The sequence below is a fragment of the Zophobas morio genome, unplaced genomic scaffold, assembly GCF_036711695.1.
Source record: "Zophobas morio isolate AGI-343-1 ecotype UQ-CSIRO unplaced genomic scaffold, CSIRO_AGI_Zmor_V1 ptg000030l, whole genome shotgun sequence".
Classification (NCBI taxonomy): Eukaryota; Metazoa; Arthropoda; class Insecta; order Coleoptera; family Tenebrionidae; genus Zophobas; species Zophobas morio.
The window spans coordinates 6,425,480-6,443,331 of NW_026972135.1; the positions used below are offsets into that span (position 1 = coordinate 6,425,480).

The 17,852-nt window shown below is 28.7% G+C and overlaps 1 protein-coding gene across 1 annotated transcript; it reads right to left on the reverse strand.

Annotated features, from left to right (window-relative positions):
- Positions 1 to 7,268: 7,268 nt before the first annotated feature.
- Positions 7,269 to 7,775, reverse strand: LOC135138442 (complement component receptor 1-like protein). The gene is made up of 2 exons (XM_064068415.1): positions 7,504 to 7,775; positions 7,269 to 7,450 (listed from the first exon to the last, which is right to left on the reverse strand). Exons 1-2 carry the CDS (start codon positions 7,730 to 7,732, stop codon positions 7,269 to 7,271), a joined length of 411 nt encoding a protein of 136 aa, XP_063924485.1. The 5' UTR covers positions 7,733 to 7,775.
- Between the last annotated feature and the right edge of the window lie 10,077 nt (positions 7,776 to 17,852).

Consider the following 17,852-nt stretch of genomic DNA (forward strand, 5'->3'; position numbering starts at 1 on the left):
CCGACTAAGACCTGGGGTATTTATTGATTCTGCTAACCTCAAAAATTCGTTGGGTAACTAGCGCTATCTATTGTAATTTTCTTTGCGATACAGAAAAAGTTCATCTTCTTGTTCCTCCGTCTGTCTGTCTGTCTGTCTGTCTGTCTGTCGTCTGTCCGAATTTGTATTAGACAAACAATCCCCGAAAATACTGCAGATGCTAAAACGCTAACCAAAATTTGGTTAATCTGTTATTTAAATTTTATAAAATAAAATACTCCTGCACTTGTGGTTTATGAATCCGTGTTAAGTTTTTCACTAGACATCCAAATTTTTGGAAACAAATCAATGTGTACAATTTTTTTTTTTTTATTTAATTTCTCGACTTTTCGAGTCCGATTTCTCGATTTCTCAAGTTTTAATTTCTTAAATTTTCGATATTTTAGGTGGTTATTGAATTTTTAAAATTTTTGTCGATTTTCATTTCTTCGATTTTCCAATTTCTCAATTTTTCGATATTTCATTTTTGGGGTTTTTCAATTTTTCGATTTTTTAATGTATCGACTGCCTAATTAATTTTTCGATATTTGAGTTTTGAAGTTTTTCAGATCTTGGATTCTTTAGTTTTTCATTTTTTGTTTCTTCAATGTTCGATTTCTCAATTTCTCGTTTTTCTGATTTTTCAGTTTTCCGATTTTTCAATTTTTCGTTTTTTAAATTTTACACTTTTAGATTTTTCAATTTTTCGGTTTTTAGATTTTTCGATTTTCCAGTTATGTCAATTTTTCGATTTCTTGATTTATCGAGATTTCGAGATTTCAATTTTCCGATTTTTGTAGATTTAACGTTTTCTATTTTTCACATTTTATTCTTTTAATGTTTTAAATTTGGGTGACGTATTTCCATTTCTTGATTTTTCGATTGCCCGATTTTTGAATTTGTCACTTTTCGGCTTTCCTATTTTGCAATTTTTCAATTCCTCGATTACTCAATTTTTCTTGGGTTTTTCAATTCTTTGATTTTCTAATTTCTCGATTTTGCAAATATTCGATTTCTCGATTTTTACTTCCCGAGCGTAAGCAAAGGAAGTATTGTAATCGAGTCCGTCGGCCGACTCTCTACTTTTACGTTTTCTCGATCTTTCATGACCCCTAGAAGACGAAGAAATAGGTCTCCCATTTCCGTCTGTCTGTCCGTCTGTCCGTCTGTCCGTCCGTCTGTCCGTCTGTCCGTCTGTTGTCACGGATTTTTATTAGACAGATAATCTCCGAAAGTACTCGACCGATTGTTGTGAAATCTTGTACTTATATTAAGAATATCATGTAGATGGTAAAACGCTAACCAAAATTTGTCGAATCATCCCCACCACTAAAGCGATGACGTCACTTCAAAATTGTACATAGTAAATGGGTTTTCAATTGTATAAAATAACATAGTCCTACACATGTAGTTTACAACTCTGAATCGACTTTTCACCCGAAACGTCCAGATTTTTGGAAAAAAAATCAAAATTATAAAACAACATTTTGAAATTTAATTTTTAATCTGCTAACCAGAATGCTTTGAAATGTTGCAGATGTTTTAAGGCTATAAAGAGCATCATAAATCTTTAGTCAAAAAATATTTGCTTATCCCCTCCAAAAACTTGATGACGTCAGCTCAAAAGTTTGTGGAATAAATCATATCTAAAATGTACAAAATATGATGAGTCTGTACTTGTGAACTATCACTCCATTAATATTTTTTGGATTTGCATATACAGGGTGACTCAAAAAAATTAATGAATGCGTAAATATATTTTATTGATTTAATCAGGAACTACAAAACCGAATGCTCTGAAATCTTGCAGATGTCTTAAGGTCATAAAGAGCATAATAAATGTTTAGTCAAAATATATTTGCTTATCCCCTCCAAAAACTTGATGACGTCAGCTCGAAAGTTTGCCGAATAAATCATATCTAAAATGTACAAAATATGATGAGCCTGTACTTGTCATTTATCACTCCATTCATATTTTTTGGATTTGCATATACAGAGTGACTCAAAAAAATTAATGAATGCGTAAATTTATTTTATTGATTTAATCAGGAACTACAAAACCGAATGCTTTGAAATCTTGCAGATGTTTTAAGGTTATAAAGAGCATAATAAATTTTTAGTCAAAATATATTTGGTTATCTTCTACAAAAAACTGATGACGTCAGCTCAAAAGTTTTCCGAATAAATCGTATCTAAAATGTACAAAATATGATGAGTCTGTACTTGTGATTTATCATTCCATTCATATTTTTGGATTTGCATATGCAGGGTGACTCAAAAAAATTAATGAAGGCGTGAATTTATTTTATCGATTTAATCAGGAATTACAAAACCGAATGCTTTGAAATCTTGGGAATATTTTAAAGTTATTATAAGCATGGTAAACTTTTGTTCAAAATGTATTTGTTCATCCCTCCTAAAAAAATTGATGACGTCACCCTTAAATTTTGCTGAATAAATCCTATCTAAAATGCAAAAAATATGATGAGTTTGTACTTGTGATTTATCATTCCATTCATATTTTTTAGATTTTCTTAAGAGGTGGTTCAAAAAAATTAATGAAGTCAATTTATTTTATTGATTAAATTAAAGGCAACACTTATTATTAGTATTACACCCCAACCAACTCAATTTGGTAGACACAAAATTTGTTAAAGGAAAAACTCGATTGAAACATAAGGGTAGCACGCTTATTTACATCGACTTTAACATTACAGACCTGCATTTGTTTTATGCGTTCACTTGATTCCGCGAATGTGAAATAGACATGTTTATAATCAACCAATTGTGAATTTCACCGTCAAGAATTAAAATAAAACCCAATGTTTTATATAATAAGCGGAAGTCGAAGCAATAAAACCGATGGTCGTTTTGTTTACAGTTTCTCTGTTTGACTCTCACGTATGCTGTTACGCCTGTCATCTTAAATTAACAATGTTTATACATACACGATTTTCAGTTGCCTCTGATACGTAGGTATACGTGAGTAAATTGTTTCGTTATTTTATTGATTATTACAAATCAATATTCAAACGACCCAATTCATTTTCCCGAAAATTTGAGAATATAATAATTTTATTCTTAGTATTACACTACATCTATCCTAACTGATATACGTGTCCTTGCAAAAATGTTGATGACGTCATCGCAATTTTTTTTTAAATTCCCACTACAAAAATGTAATGAGAAAAAAAACACAATAGGCATGCAGTCGTCAAGTTTCCGACAGCGAGGGAAGTACTGTCTAAACTCTTTAGACCAATTTTTTTACTCTTCGATTCCTCTATTTTCCAATATTTCAGTTTTATGATTTTTCGACTTTTCGGTTATTTAATTTTTCGATTTTTGAGATTTTTCAATTTTTCTATATCTAGGTATTCCTCGATTTTCAAATTTTTGTAGATTCAAAATTTTCTATATTTCCCATTTTATTTTTTAGATTTTTTAATTTTTTCACTTTTCGGTTTTCCAATTTTGCAATTTTTCGATTTCTCGATTCCTCAATTTTTCGATTCTTTAATTTCTCGATTTTGCAAAATATTCTCGATTTTGCAAAATATTTTCGATTTCTCTATTTTCCGATATTTCAGATTTACACTTTTTAATTTTTTCGGTTTTTTCATTTTTCGATTCTTCAATTTTTCGAATTCTAAATTTTCCAAGTATTCAATGTTTCAATTTTTGCGTTTAAAAAATTTTCGATTTTTGGATTTTTTGATTTTTCGATTTTCTCATTTCTCGATATTTTGATTTCCCCGTTTTTCAATTTCTCGATTCTTTCGGTTTTAGTATTTTCGGTTTTCAAATTTTCAGTTCTTCAATTTTTTTAATTTCAGATTTTTGATTTTTTAATTTTTCCGTATGTCGGTTTTTCGATATTTCCACTCTGGAATTTTTCACTTTTTCAATTTTTCAATTTTCCTCAATTTTTCAATTTTTCCATTTGTCGAATACCTAATTAAGTTTTCGATATTTGGGTTTTGAAATTTTTCAAATTGTTGATTTTTTGATATTTTAAATTTTTATGTCTTAAATATTTGATTTCTCAATTTCTCGTGTTTCTGCTTTTTCAGTTTTTCGATTTTTTAATTTTTCGATTTTTAACTTTTTCGATTTTCCACTTTTATCAATTTTTCCATTTGTCGATTTATCGAGATTTCGAGTTTTCAATTTTTCGATTTTTTCTTAATTCAAAATTTTCTGTTTTTCACATTTTATTTTCTCGAATTTTCAAATTTGGGCGACATATTTCCATTTCTGGATTTTGGGATTTCTCCTTGTTTTAATTTCTAGATTTTTCGATTTTTTTAGTTTTCGGCTTTCCGATTTTCCAATTGTTCAATTTCTCGATTACTCAATTTTTTGATATTTCATTTTTGGGATTTTTCAATTTTTCGATTCATCAATTTCCCAATTCTTCAACTTTTCGATTTTAAAATTTTTCCATTTTCCAATATTTCAGTTTTGATGTTTCTAAATTTCGATTTTTTTCCATTTGTCGATTTTAGGAATTTTGGATTTTTCGACTTTTCGATTTCTCGATTTTTCTACTTCTTGACTTTTCAATTTTTAGATTTTTATATATTTTGATTTTCCAGTTCCCGATTTCTCGATTTTTAGATTTTCAAATTCAGGTTTCCCGATGTTTCAAATTTGTAAATTTTCAATTTATCGATTCTTCAATTTTTCTTCGATTTTTCAATTTTTGAATCATTGACCAATTTTTCGATATTTGAGTTTTGGGATTTTTTAGTATTTCAATTCTCCAATTTTTGATTTCTTGATATCGCGACTTTTTATCTTTATATCGTTTTTATCAATTTTTCAATTTTTTGATTTATCGAGATATCGATTTTTCCATATTTTTAAATTTCAATTTTTCAATTTTTCACATTTTAATTTACCGATTTTTAACTTTTATCAATTTTTCGACTTTTTGATTTATCGAGATATCGATTTTTCCATATTTTTAAATTTAAATTTTTCAATTTTTCGCATTTTAATTTTTCGATTTTTCGATTTTGAATTACATATTTCTATTTCTAGATATGTCGATTTCTCAAATTGTCCTTTTCTGGATTTTTTTATTTTTTAATTTTTTTATTTTCTAATAATTTAAGTTCAAGGATTTTTCGATTTTTTGATTTTTAAATTTTTCGGTTTTTCAATTTTTATGTATTTTGATTTTTCAGTTTCCGATTTCCCGATTTTTCGATTTTCGGAGCTCTTTAATTTTTGAATTTTTCGACTTTACGATTTTTCGATTTTTCAATTTTTCGCTAATTCGGTTTCCCGATGTTTCAAATTTGTAAATTCTCAGTTTTTCGATTCTTCAATTTCCTTTCAATTTTTCAATTTTTGGATTGATCAATTTTTCGATATTTGAATGTTGGGATTTTTTAGTTTTTCGATTCTCTAATTTTCAATTTCTTAAATTCTCGACTTTTCAATTTCTCAATATCTCATTTTTTTGGTCGTTTAGTTTTTCGATTTTTCAAATTTTCGTTTCTTATATCTTACGTTTTTGATTTTTCAGTTATTCAGTGTTCAAATTTTTAGATTTTTCACTTTTATCAATTTTTCGATTTCTTGATTTATCGAGATTTCGATTTTTCCGTATTTTTAAGTTTAAATTTTTCAATTTTTCACATTTTAATTTTTCGATTTTGGGTTAAATATTTCTATTTCTAAATATGTCGATTTTTCACATTCTCGTTTTCCGGATTTTTTGATTTTCAATTTTTTTTATTTTCCAATATTTTAAGTTTTAGGATTTTTCGGTTTTTTGATTTTTCAATTTTTCGGTTTTTCAGTTTTTCCATTCTTCAATTTTCCGATTCTTCTCGAGTTTTCAACTTTTAGATTTTTGTATATTTTGAACTTCCTGTTCCCGATTTCTCGATTTTACGGTTTCCCGATTTTTCAATTTTTCGCTAATTCGGTTTTCCGATATTTCAAATCTGTAAATTTTCAGTTTTTCGATTCTTCAATTTTCCTTGTATTTTCAATTTTTGGATTGACCAATTTTTTGATATTTGAGTGTTGGGATTTTTTAGTTTTTCGATTCTCCAATTTTTGATTTCTTAAATTCTCGATATCTCGTTTTTTTGGTTATTAGTTTTTCGATTTCTCAATTTTTCGGTGTTCAAATTCTTCAATTTTTCCCTTTTATCAATTTTTCGATTTCTTGATTTATCGAGATTTCGATTTTTCTGTATTTTAAATTTAAATTTTTCAATTTTTCACATTTTAAATTTTAGATTTTTCGATTCCTCGATTTCTCGTTTTTTTTTTAAATTATACATTTTTCGAATTTTCAATTTTTAGATTTTTTTAGTTTTTTAATACTTCGAATTTTTCATTCTAGGTTTTTCAATATTTAAAAAAAAATTGTTCAATTTCTTGATTTTTGAAGTTATTGATTTTGGGAATCTTTCCATTTCTGATTTTTCAATTTTTCAGTTTCTTTGATGTTCAATTTTTTTGAATTTCGTTGTTTCAATTGCTAGGTTTTTCGATTTTTCGATATTTGACTTGGATTTTCAAATTTTAGATTTTCGAATTTTTGATTCATCGTTAGTATTTTCCGTTTTTCGATATTCGAATTTTCAGTTCAATTCTTCAATTCTTCGATTTTTGATTTTTTTCAATGTTTCCACTTTTCAATTTTTATACGTTTCAGTTAATTTACTTTTTGATTTTTTGATTTCTCCAGTTTTCGAATTTCGATTTTTCAATATTTTACTTTTCAATTTTTTGATTTTTTCAGTTTTAGATTTTCCGTTTTTCCATTTATCGATTTTCGATTTTTTTTCCCGTCAATAAGTTATGCAAAATACATGGAGATATAGTGTTAGTTACCCAACGAATTTTTGAGGTTATTTAAGGTTATGGGTTATAGAGAAAAATGTATACTCATTGTAGGATTAACTTTATATTACTTATATAGTTTTTTGGAAATGACATCAACTTTGTCTTTTTCTAGGTGCGTTAAACAAAGTTTAAAAAACCAGCACAACCTACACATCTAGAAATCACATTGCACTACTATATTGGGCGCCACCTAGTTTATAACCCGGCTTGCATATAATCATATAAACCTCCCGTAAAATTTGTTCATCGCGTAGGCCACGATAGGAATACGGACGAACTTGACCCTTATCGGTTCCTCGGGAAGTTGATATGTGCAGAAGAATGTGGTGTGATTTATATTTTAAGCATATAATTTGTCAACCCAAACACGCGCTCCCTTAACCTAGGTACTTACCAAAACACGTCGGCAGCGGGTTGTCCCATCGCACCCCATCGCAGTAGGTAATATTCGCCCCATTCAACCCGTACCCACTCTTGCAGTAAAAATTCAGTACCGCCCCTCCGTACGACGTATAAATCAGCCCATTAGCAGGTGGATTGGCGGTCTTGCAGCCCGGTCCTACCACAAACAAACTATCAGCCACCATCCAACTCTCCAATCTGCCAACTTACGGACACATTTGGAGCCCTGGTTGTCCCAGTTGGTCCCAAGACACACACTATACCTATCGCCGGCTAGTTTATAGCCCGGGTTGCACAAAAACCGCGCGATTTTTCCCCTTTGCCTGTACCTCACTCTCCCGTTTCGAATTGTCATCGTGGGGCACAATCCCGGCAATCGACGCGCCGTCCACCCTTCCAAAACGAAGAGGGTGCAAATGAAAACGCCGAACAGGTTCATCTTTGGGCCACGACTGGAGATTTGAACGAACTTGACCCTTATCAGTTCCTCAGGAAGTTGATAGGGAGAGAAGGAAGTGATATGGTGTGCATTTCAAGAATTGTCAATTTTGATAAGATGGGGCGAATTGGCAGCTGGGTGTTTGTGACAAGTTGTTTGTGAGAGGGATTTTGCATTCCAGAATACTATCTTGGTGTTACAAAATTACCAACCACCCACTGGCATTTTGATAACTGTACCATCCGAAATGTGATAACCTATCAAAACATTTCTGTACATACCAATACCAACTATGATGGATTCTTTAATATGTCTTTAGTATTAAAGTAAATTCTACACCAAGTTTAGCACAGAATTTGTTAAGAAATCAGGTAACCATAATATACATAAGCTCTTCATCGTTTTAAGGGTGAGCTGAAGCATATTTCAGCATAGGGAAAAACTAATTCTTAAAGTAATGCAATACTTTTTAATGTTTAACCGTTTCCATACATTTTAGCGACCCTGTATAGTATTTTTTTACATCTTCTAATTAAATTATATGCTTTATTTTCCTATTATATATTATGTTCTTTTACCCTTTTGTTCAATAGTGATGTAATAACCATAACTATTACTACTAATTAATAATATTATTACCAACAATTGTTTCTTTTTTCCCCGTTTTAGATTTTACAATATGTAAGTAGCAATTTCGAAATCACAAACAAAACTGTGCAAAATGCCAGTTATTTGTAAATCGGAGGTAATTTAAGTGATTGCTGGTGGGATAAAATTGTTATTAAAATAATTTCTATAAATTAACAAGAAGTGCATTTGGAGTTCATAATGTTCTACTACGTTTTCCAAATCCAAAATTAACAGAAAATAAGAAATTACGTAGAAATACCATAGATAAAAAAATATGGATTTTTTTTAATTTGGTGTCATAAATTTCTCATTTTTATACTAAATTATCATAAAATGTTTGTCTAATGAATTACATTTTTAAAGCAAAAATTATCAAGTTCATTATTGCTATCAAATCTAAAGGAGCTTAAAACATTAAAACCTATTGGATGAAAATAATAACAAGCACTAATTTATTTCAATAATTTAAGTGATCGATGACCTGAATTAAATAACTTTGTATCAATTTAGAACATTACAAGAAACTTTATTAGTGGTGGCACAATGTGACTACAAATTTTTTTGTTCGATATTTTCGTAACTGTTCATTTTTTCCGTAATGGTTTCAGTTATCTATATTGTTAAGAAATAAACCCATGCCCCGGTTCGACGCCTATGGATTTTCTAGTATGTGCGGCGATGACTTACCGTGGGTGACGGCGCCCGGAGGGGGTTCACTAAAGAAGAGCCTGGAAGCGGAAGTCGCGATGGGTGCTCCAGACAAATCTAGAAGCGGTGACCGAGGCGTTCCGAGGAGGACCACGTGGTTTTTTTTGTAAAAAAATAATTATTACTCCGTGACCATAAACACGCTATCTTTTTGGAATGAACATGTCGGGATCTATATCCCTGAATTTTTTCAGAATTTTCAGATGACTTTTTCAAAAATGAAATTTTCCATTCGTTGAGCACCAAGAACTCGGTCTACAAGAAGATTTTATTACTCTACATAACACGTTAGATACTTTTCTAAATGTTCGGCAGAAAAATTTTTCCTTTTTTCAGTTAGGACATTTTTATACCTAGAGAAGGATCTTTCACCATCACACGATGTTAAAGGAGAATATTTAAAATTAGCAATTTCAGCGAGTTTCAGTTTTAAATCTTTCTCTACATTTTCGCCTTATAATACGTATTTTGCTGACAAGTTTAAGCTCTTGTAGTTTTCTTTACATAACAAGAAATTAAAAATATTGGTAAACATGGTAAATTTGTAGAGAAAAGTGTGGGGATAAAATTTACCATTTTAAACATGTTTTCAGCTTAAAATAAAAAAAAAGTAACCCCACCCACCCGCCCTGACTCAGTTGTGGCGATTTTTCCCTATTCGTTGTGAGCCAGTTGGGGCGGAGTTTAATTGCAAAAGTTTTGTCTTTTTTCTGTAGATACGTAATCTTCTTTTCACAAGATATTTAAAACATTGAAAATGGTACAGTTTTTTTCAGACATGTTTCACATGGAAGATTCTTGCAGAGAAATAAGCATTTTGCAATTAAGCTCCGCCCCTCGGCTCATGGCGAATAAAATAAGTCATCACAATTATAAGGAGGGCGGGTGGGCGGCCTTAGTATTTTGACTTTTTTTCTTAATATATATTTTCTTTTCATCACAAGACACTACAGATATGCTTAAAAATGGGAAATGTTTGGAGAAGTAGGGGATAAAATTCATTGTTTTTGCTTTTTTTTCTTAATATATATACGGAGTTTTCTTTTTATGACAAGAAACTAAAAATATTTGTAAACATGGTAAAATTGTAAAGAAAAGTAGGGGGAAAAAATTACCATTTAAACATGTTTTCAGTTTCTTGTTGTGAAAAGAAAACTATGCATATTAAGGAGTTTGTATTTAGCTTTTTTTCTTAATATATGTAAGTAGTTTTCTTTTCATGACAAGAAACTAAAAATATGCTTAAAAGTGGTAAATGATTAGAGAAACACCATTTTAAGCACGTTTTCAATTTCTTGTTGTGAAAAGAAGACTATGCTTATTAAGAAGAAAAACATACAAATCGTAGGTATCCCTTATGCATATTTCGACCCATTCTCGACGATTTTCGAACTTTAACTAAATACATATTTTTATAGACTTTGGCCCGAAGAAGTCACTTCTGGCTTCACTTCTTCGATAACTTAAACTGTTTTTCCATCATCGTCCATTGAAATATCGCAATTTTTGAAAATTTCGAAAAATTCGAGTTTCACACCGAATTTTCCGAAAATATTTCTCTCTTACCAACAACACGCTATATTTTTGGAATCAGCATGTCGAGATCTACGTCCCTCAATTTTTCAAAATTTTTAGACAACTTTTATAAAAGTGAAATTTTTTCAATGGCCCACCTTCAAATTTCAGCCAATTTTTGACGTTTTAGAAACTTAACGAAATACATTTTCTTGTAAATTTCGAGCTCCAGAACCCATTTCGAGCCTCCGTTCTTTGATAACTGCAACCGTTTTTCCGGAATCGGCCGTTGAAGTATCGAGATTTTTAGAAATTTTTCAAATATTCGCATTTCGTACCAATTCTTTCGAAAATGTTGCTCAGTGCAACATGTTATATTTTTGGAATCAGCAGGTTAATATCTAAGTCCCTGAATTTTTTCACAATTTTTAGACAACTTTTTTAAAAGTAAAATTTTTTCAATGGTCCCGCCTTCTTCAAATTTCAGCCAATTTTTGACATTTTTGAAACTTAACTAAATACATTTTCTTGTAGATTTCGAGCTCTAGAACTCACTTCCGGCCTGGTTTCATTGATAACTCCAATCGTTTTTCCAGGAATCGTCCGTTGAAATACCGACATTTTTTGAAATTTTCAAAAATTCGCATTTCGTACCGATTCTTTCGAAAATGTTGTACCGTGACCATCAACACGCTATATTTTTGGAATCAGCATGTTGATATCTACGTTCCTGCATTTTTTCACAATTTTTAGACAAGTTTTTTAAGAGTAAAATTTTTTCAATGGTTCCCCTTCAAATTTCGGCCAATTTTTGACATTTTCGAACCTTAACTAAATACATTTTCTTGTGGACTTTTCAGTTTTTCGATTTTCCAATTTTTGATTTCTTAAATTCTTGACTTTTCAATTTCTCGATATGTCGTTTTTTTGGTTGTTTAGTTTTTCGATTTTTCGAATTTTGGTTGTTGAAATCTTACATTCTTTGATTTTTCATTTTTTTAATGTTCAAATGTTTCGATTTTTCACTTTTATCAATTTTTCGATTTCTCGATTTATCGAGATTTCGATTTTTCCGTATTTTTAAGTTTAAATTTTTCAATTTTTCACATTTTAATTTTTCGATTTTTCGATTTGGGTTAAATATTTTTATTTCTAGATATGTCGATTTTTCAAATTCTCGTTTCCTGGATTTTTTTATTCCAAATATTTTAAGTTTTAGGATTTTTTATTTTTTGATTTTTCAATTTTTCTAGTCTTCAGATTTCGATTCTTTTCGACTTTTCAATTTTTAGATTTTTATATACATATGTATTTTGATTTTCCAATTCTTGATTTCGGGATTTTTGATTTTCAGATTCAGCTCTTCAATTTCTCGATTTTTCGATAATTTGTAAATTTTCAGTTTTCCGATTCTTCAATTTTTGGATTGACCAGTTTTTCGATATTTGAGTGTTGGGATTTTTTAGTTTCTCGTTTCTCCAATTTTTGATTTCTTAAATTCTCGATATCTCGTTTTTTGGGTTCTTAGTTTTTCGATTTCTCAATTTTTCGCTTTTCAAATTTTTCGATTTTTTATTTTTATTGTATTTTTCGATTTCTTGATTTATAGAAATTTCGATTTTTCCGTATTTTTAAATTTAAATTTTTCAATTTTTCCATTTTAGTTTTTCGATTTTTCGATTTTTTGACTTTGGGCTGCAGAAGTCACTTCTGACTTCATTTCTTCGATAACTTAAACTGTTTTTCTAGAATCGTCCATTGAAATATTGCGATTTTTGAAAATTTCGAAAAATTCGAATTTCACGCCGAATTTTTCGAAAATATTTCTGCCTTACCATCAACACGCTATATTTTTGGACTCAGCATGTCGAGATCTACGTCCCTGAATTTTTTCACAATTTTTAGACAAGCTTTTTAAAAGTGAAATTTTTGCAATGATCCCCCCTTCTTCAAATTTCGGCCAATTTTTGACATTTTCGAAACTTAACTAAATACATTTTTTTCTTGTAGATTTGGGGTTCTAGAACTCACTTCCGGCATCGTTTCTTTGATACGGGCAACCGTTTTTCCAGAATCGAACGTTGAAATATCGAAATTTTTAGAAATTTTAAAAAATTCGCATTTCGTACCGAAGGAAACTTAAAATTTTTATCCCGATTAAAAATATCAAAAACGACCTTAAATAATGTAGACTGCCAGACAAAAAATCGAAAGAACTGATTTTTTTGTGATTATCTGAAATTGGTCGAACTTTTGTTAAAAATATTCCGAAAATCAATTCATTAATGTATTCATTAATTGAAAACATAACTTTATTCTAGAACATCTGGAAACAGAAAAAAAAAGTAAAAAAGTTATAACACTCAACATTAGCGACAATTTAAACATTCAAGTGTGCGAGTTTTTATTTTATATTTTGCCTTTTTTTTTCTTAATATATAAAGCCATCTTTTCCCAAGACGAAACTTAAAAGATGATTAAAATGGTACATTTTTGGAAAGAAATATGGATTTTGCAATAATGGGGCGGAGCCCAATTGCAAACTCGATATTTTCGTATATACATTTTCCATTTAAAACATGTTTTAAGTTTCATGTTGTGAAAAGAAGTCTACACATATTAAAACCAAAAGGCAAAATTTAAACCCGCCCACCCGTCCTATCTCAATTGTGATGATTTTTTTTATTCGCCGTGAACCAAGAGGGCGGAACTTAACTGCAAAATACTTATTTCTATACAAGAAATTAAAAACATACTTTTGAATATCGTGTTGTTCCAAGAATACTGAGTATATTAAAAAAAAAGGCAAAATATAAACGCCGCCCACCCACCCCATCTACTTATATTTTGCCTTTTTTGTTAATATACGTAGTCGTCTTTTCAGAAAAAGAAACTTAAAAAATGTTTAAAATGGTAAATTCTTTAGACAAATATTGATCTTGCAATTAAGCCCCAACCCTCGATCTGGCAACGAATGAAAAATTCATCATGACTGACAATTGAGATCGGGGCGAGTATTTTTTCATTCTTCGAATTTTCGATTTCTCGAATTTTTAATTTTTCGATTTCTCAATTTTCCGATCTTTCAATAATACGATTTCTCAATTTTTGTCCTTTTCAACTTTACGATTTTTAAATATTTCGATTTTTCAGTTTTTCAAACTTTGACGTTTCTAAATTTTCAGTTTTCCGATTTCTTTCATTTTCCCATTTCTCGCTTTCCCAAAGTTTGTAATTTTCAATTCTTCAATTTTTCAATTTTTCGATTTTTTCAACTTTCGATTTTTCAACTCCTGGATTTTTTGATTTCTCGATTTTTTACTTTTTGGCTTTAAATTTTTCGCTAAACTTTAGATTTTTTAATTTTTCGACTGTTTTATTACTTCGATTTCTCAATTTTTCAACTTTCGAAAATCAATTTTTAAAATTCGGAAAATTATTTAAAATTTCTCGATTTTCCAAATTTTTTGATTTCAACATTTATCAGTTTTTCAATTATTTTCTTCTCGGCTTTCGACTCCTTCGATTTTTGGATTTCTCGGTTTTTCGATTTTTGAGTTTTGGACATTTCTCGAGTTTTCATTTATCCGATTTTTCTGAGCTTTCGATTCTTCGATATGTCGATTTTTCAATTTTTCGATTTTTAAATTTTAAATTTTTATTTTTTTACTGGACATTTGAATTTCTGAATTTTTCAATTTTGCGATATTTTAATTGTTCAATGTTTTAAATATTAGACTTTTTCATTCTCGATTTTCTGATTTTTCAGTTCTTCAGTATTTCTATTTTTCAATTTTTCAAATTATGACGTTGCTAAATTTTTAGTTTCCTAATTTCTTAATTAACCTATTTTTGATTTTCCCATTTCCCGACATCTCAAAGTTTCGATTTTTCAGTTATCAGTTCTTCGATTTTTCGTGTTTTTCGACTTTGCTTTTTTGGTTCTTCGATTTCTCAATTTTCCAATTTTTTAATTTTTCAATTTTTGGATATTTCTTTCAGTTTTGGAATTTTTCAATATTTCGATTGTTCGATTTTTCGACTTCTGGATTTTTTGATTATTCGATTTTTTATTTTTTGGAATTTTAATTTTTTTGATTTTCAAACTTTAGATTTTTCAATTTTTCGACTGTTTTATATTTCGATTTCTCAAATTTTCAACTTTTCGATATTTTAAAATCTGAGCTTTCGATTTCTCTACTTGTCGATTTTTCAATTTTTCGATTTTTAAATTTTAGATTTTTCAATTTTGCGATATTTTAATTGTTCGATCTTTTAAATATTAGATTTTTAGATTCTCGATTTTCTGATTTTTCAATTCTTCAGTATTTCTATTTTTCAATGTTTCAAATTATGACGTTACTAACTTTTTAGTTTTCTAATTTCTTAATTAACCTTTTTTTGATTTTCCCATTTCCGACTTCTCAAAGTTTCGATTTTTCAGTTATCAGTTCTTGGATTTTTCGGATTTTTCGACTTTGCTTTTTTGGTTCTTCGATTTCTCAATTTTCTAATTTTTTAATTTTTTAAGTTTTGGATATTTCTTTCAATTTAGGGATTTTTCGATTCTTCGACTTCTGGATTTTTTGATTATTGGGTTTTTTATTTTTTGGATTTTCAGTTTTTTGATATTCAAACTTTAGATTTTTCAATTTTTCGACTGTTTTACATTTTGATTGCTCAATTTTTCAACTTTCGATGTTTTAATTTTTCAATTTTCCAAATTTTTAAGTTTTCGATTTTCCAGTTTTTCTTTAAAATTTTTCGATTTCTAAATTTTTTGATTTCTTCCTTTATCAATTTTTCAATTATTACTTTTCTTTCTTTCAATTTGTCGATGACTCAGTTTTTTGAATATTTCAGTGTTTCGATTTTTGACTTTTGGGCTTTTCAATTCTTCGATTTTCCAATTTTTCGATGTTTCGAGTTTTCAGTTATCCGATTTTTCTATTTTTCAATTTTTTAAAATCTGAGCTTTCGATTTTTCGACTTTTAAATTTTAGATTTTTATTTTTTAACTTTTTGACATTTGGATTTCTGGATTTTTCAATTTTGCGATATTTTAATTGTTCAATGTTTTAAATATTAGATTTTTAGATTCTCGATTTTCTGATTTTTCAGTTCTTCGGCATTTCTATTTTCCAATTTTTCGAATTTCGGGGTTGCTAAATTTTTAGTTTTCCGATTTCTCAATTAACCTATTTTTGATTTTCCCATTTCTCGACTCCTCAAAGTTTCGATTTTTCAGTTATCAATTCTTGGATTTTTCGATTGTTTGGCTTTGCTTTTTTGGTTTTTCGATTTCTCAATTTTCCATTTTTTTAATTTTACAATTTTCGGATATTTTTTTCAGTTCTGGGGTTTTTAAAAATTTAGATTCTTCGATTTTTCGACTTATGGATTTTTTCATTTTTCGATTTTTTATTTTTTGGATATTTAGTTTTTCGTTTTTTAAATTTTAGATTTTTCAATTTTTCGACTGTTTTATATTTCGATTTCTCAATTTTTCAATTCTCGATGTTTTAATTTTTCAATTTTCCGTATTTTTCTTCCTTAAAATTTTTCGATTTTCCAATTTTTTGATTTCTCCATTTATCATTTTTTCAATTATTACTTTTCTTTCTTTCAATTTGTCCATATCTCAGTTTTTTTGAATTTTTCGATGTTTCGATTTTTGACTTTTGGGCTTTTTAATTCTTCGATTTTCCAATTTTTCGAAGTTTCGAGTTTTCAGTTATCCGATTTTTCAATTTTTCAATTTCTTAAAATGTGAGCTTTCGATTTCCCGATTTGTCGATTATACAATTTCTCGATTTTTAAATTTCAGATTTTTATTTTTTGACTTTTTCATATTTGGATTTCTGGATTTTTCAATTTTGCGATATTTTAATTGTTCAATGTTTTAAATATTAGATTTTTAGATTTTCGATTTTTCAATTTTTTCGAATTTCGACGTTGCTAAATTTTTAGTTTTCCGATTCCTCAATTAACCCATTTTTGATACTTCCATTTCTCGAATTCTCAAAGTTTCGATTTTTCAGTTATCAATTCTTCGATTTTTTGACTTTGCTTTTTTGGTTTTTCGATTTCTCAAGTTTCCAATTTTTTAATGTTTCAATTTTGGGATTTTTCAATATTTCGATTCTTCGATTTTTTATTTTTTGGATTTTTAGTTTTTCGTTTCTTAAAAATTTTTCAATTTTTCGACTGTTTCATATTTCGATTTCTCAATTTTTCAACTTTTCGATATTGTAATTCTTCAATTTTTAGAGATTTTTCGATTTCTCGAGTTTTCAGTTCTCCTATTTTACTTTTTCAATTTTACGAATTTTTAAATTTTCGGTTTTTCAATTTTTTCAACTCTCGATTCATCGAGATTCGGATGTTTCGATATTTTGATTGTTCAATCTCTCGATTTATCAATTATTCTATTTTTAACTTTTCGATTTTTCGATTGTGACCTATTTATATTTCGAAACATCGAAAAATTGGAAAATCGAAAATGTAAAAATTCCAAAAATTGAAGTATAGAAGAACTGAAAACTCAAGAAATCGAAAAACCTAAAATTTTAAAAATTGAAACCTTGAAAAATTAAGAAATCGAAGTATAAAGCAGTCGAAAAATTTAAAATTTAAACAACGAAAAATTGAAAATCCAAAAAATAAAATATCGAGAAATCGAAAAATCCAGAACTCAAAAAATTGAAAAGTCGAAATACTAAAAAATCCTAAAACTGAAATATCGAAAAATTGGAAAATAGAAGAAAAACCACAATAAGAACGAAAATCTAAAATTTAAAAATCGAAAAACGGAAAAATCCACACATCGAGAAATCGAAACTTGAAAATTTAATAAATTGGAAAATTGAAAAATCGGATAATTAAAAAATCTTAACTTAAAATGTCCTGTAGTGTCACTCTTAAATTTAAATACGATAAAATTAGCGCATCTTAAATAACGCTGATCAACAAAATCTTTTTTCGTATCTAATACGTGTACTACATGTACTTATTCTTGCTCATTCTGAAAACATTTTCAGGTTTTCCACTGCGTCATAATTTCGAGAAATATTTGATAATAGATTTCTCCTGAAACGTATCAGTTTTTTCACCGAATGTAGTGATAAGCAAAAGGTAACTAAACAAAGTGGAAAACAGACATGCTGTCGGTTACTGATAAGCAGTAATATGGGAAAGTTCCACAGCTCAATATAAATAGAGCGTGACAAAAAAATCGCTTAAATACTTATTTTTTTCCATTAAAACT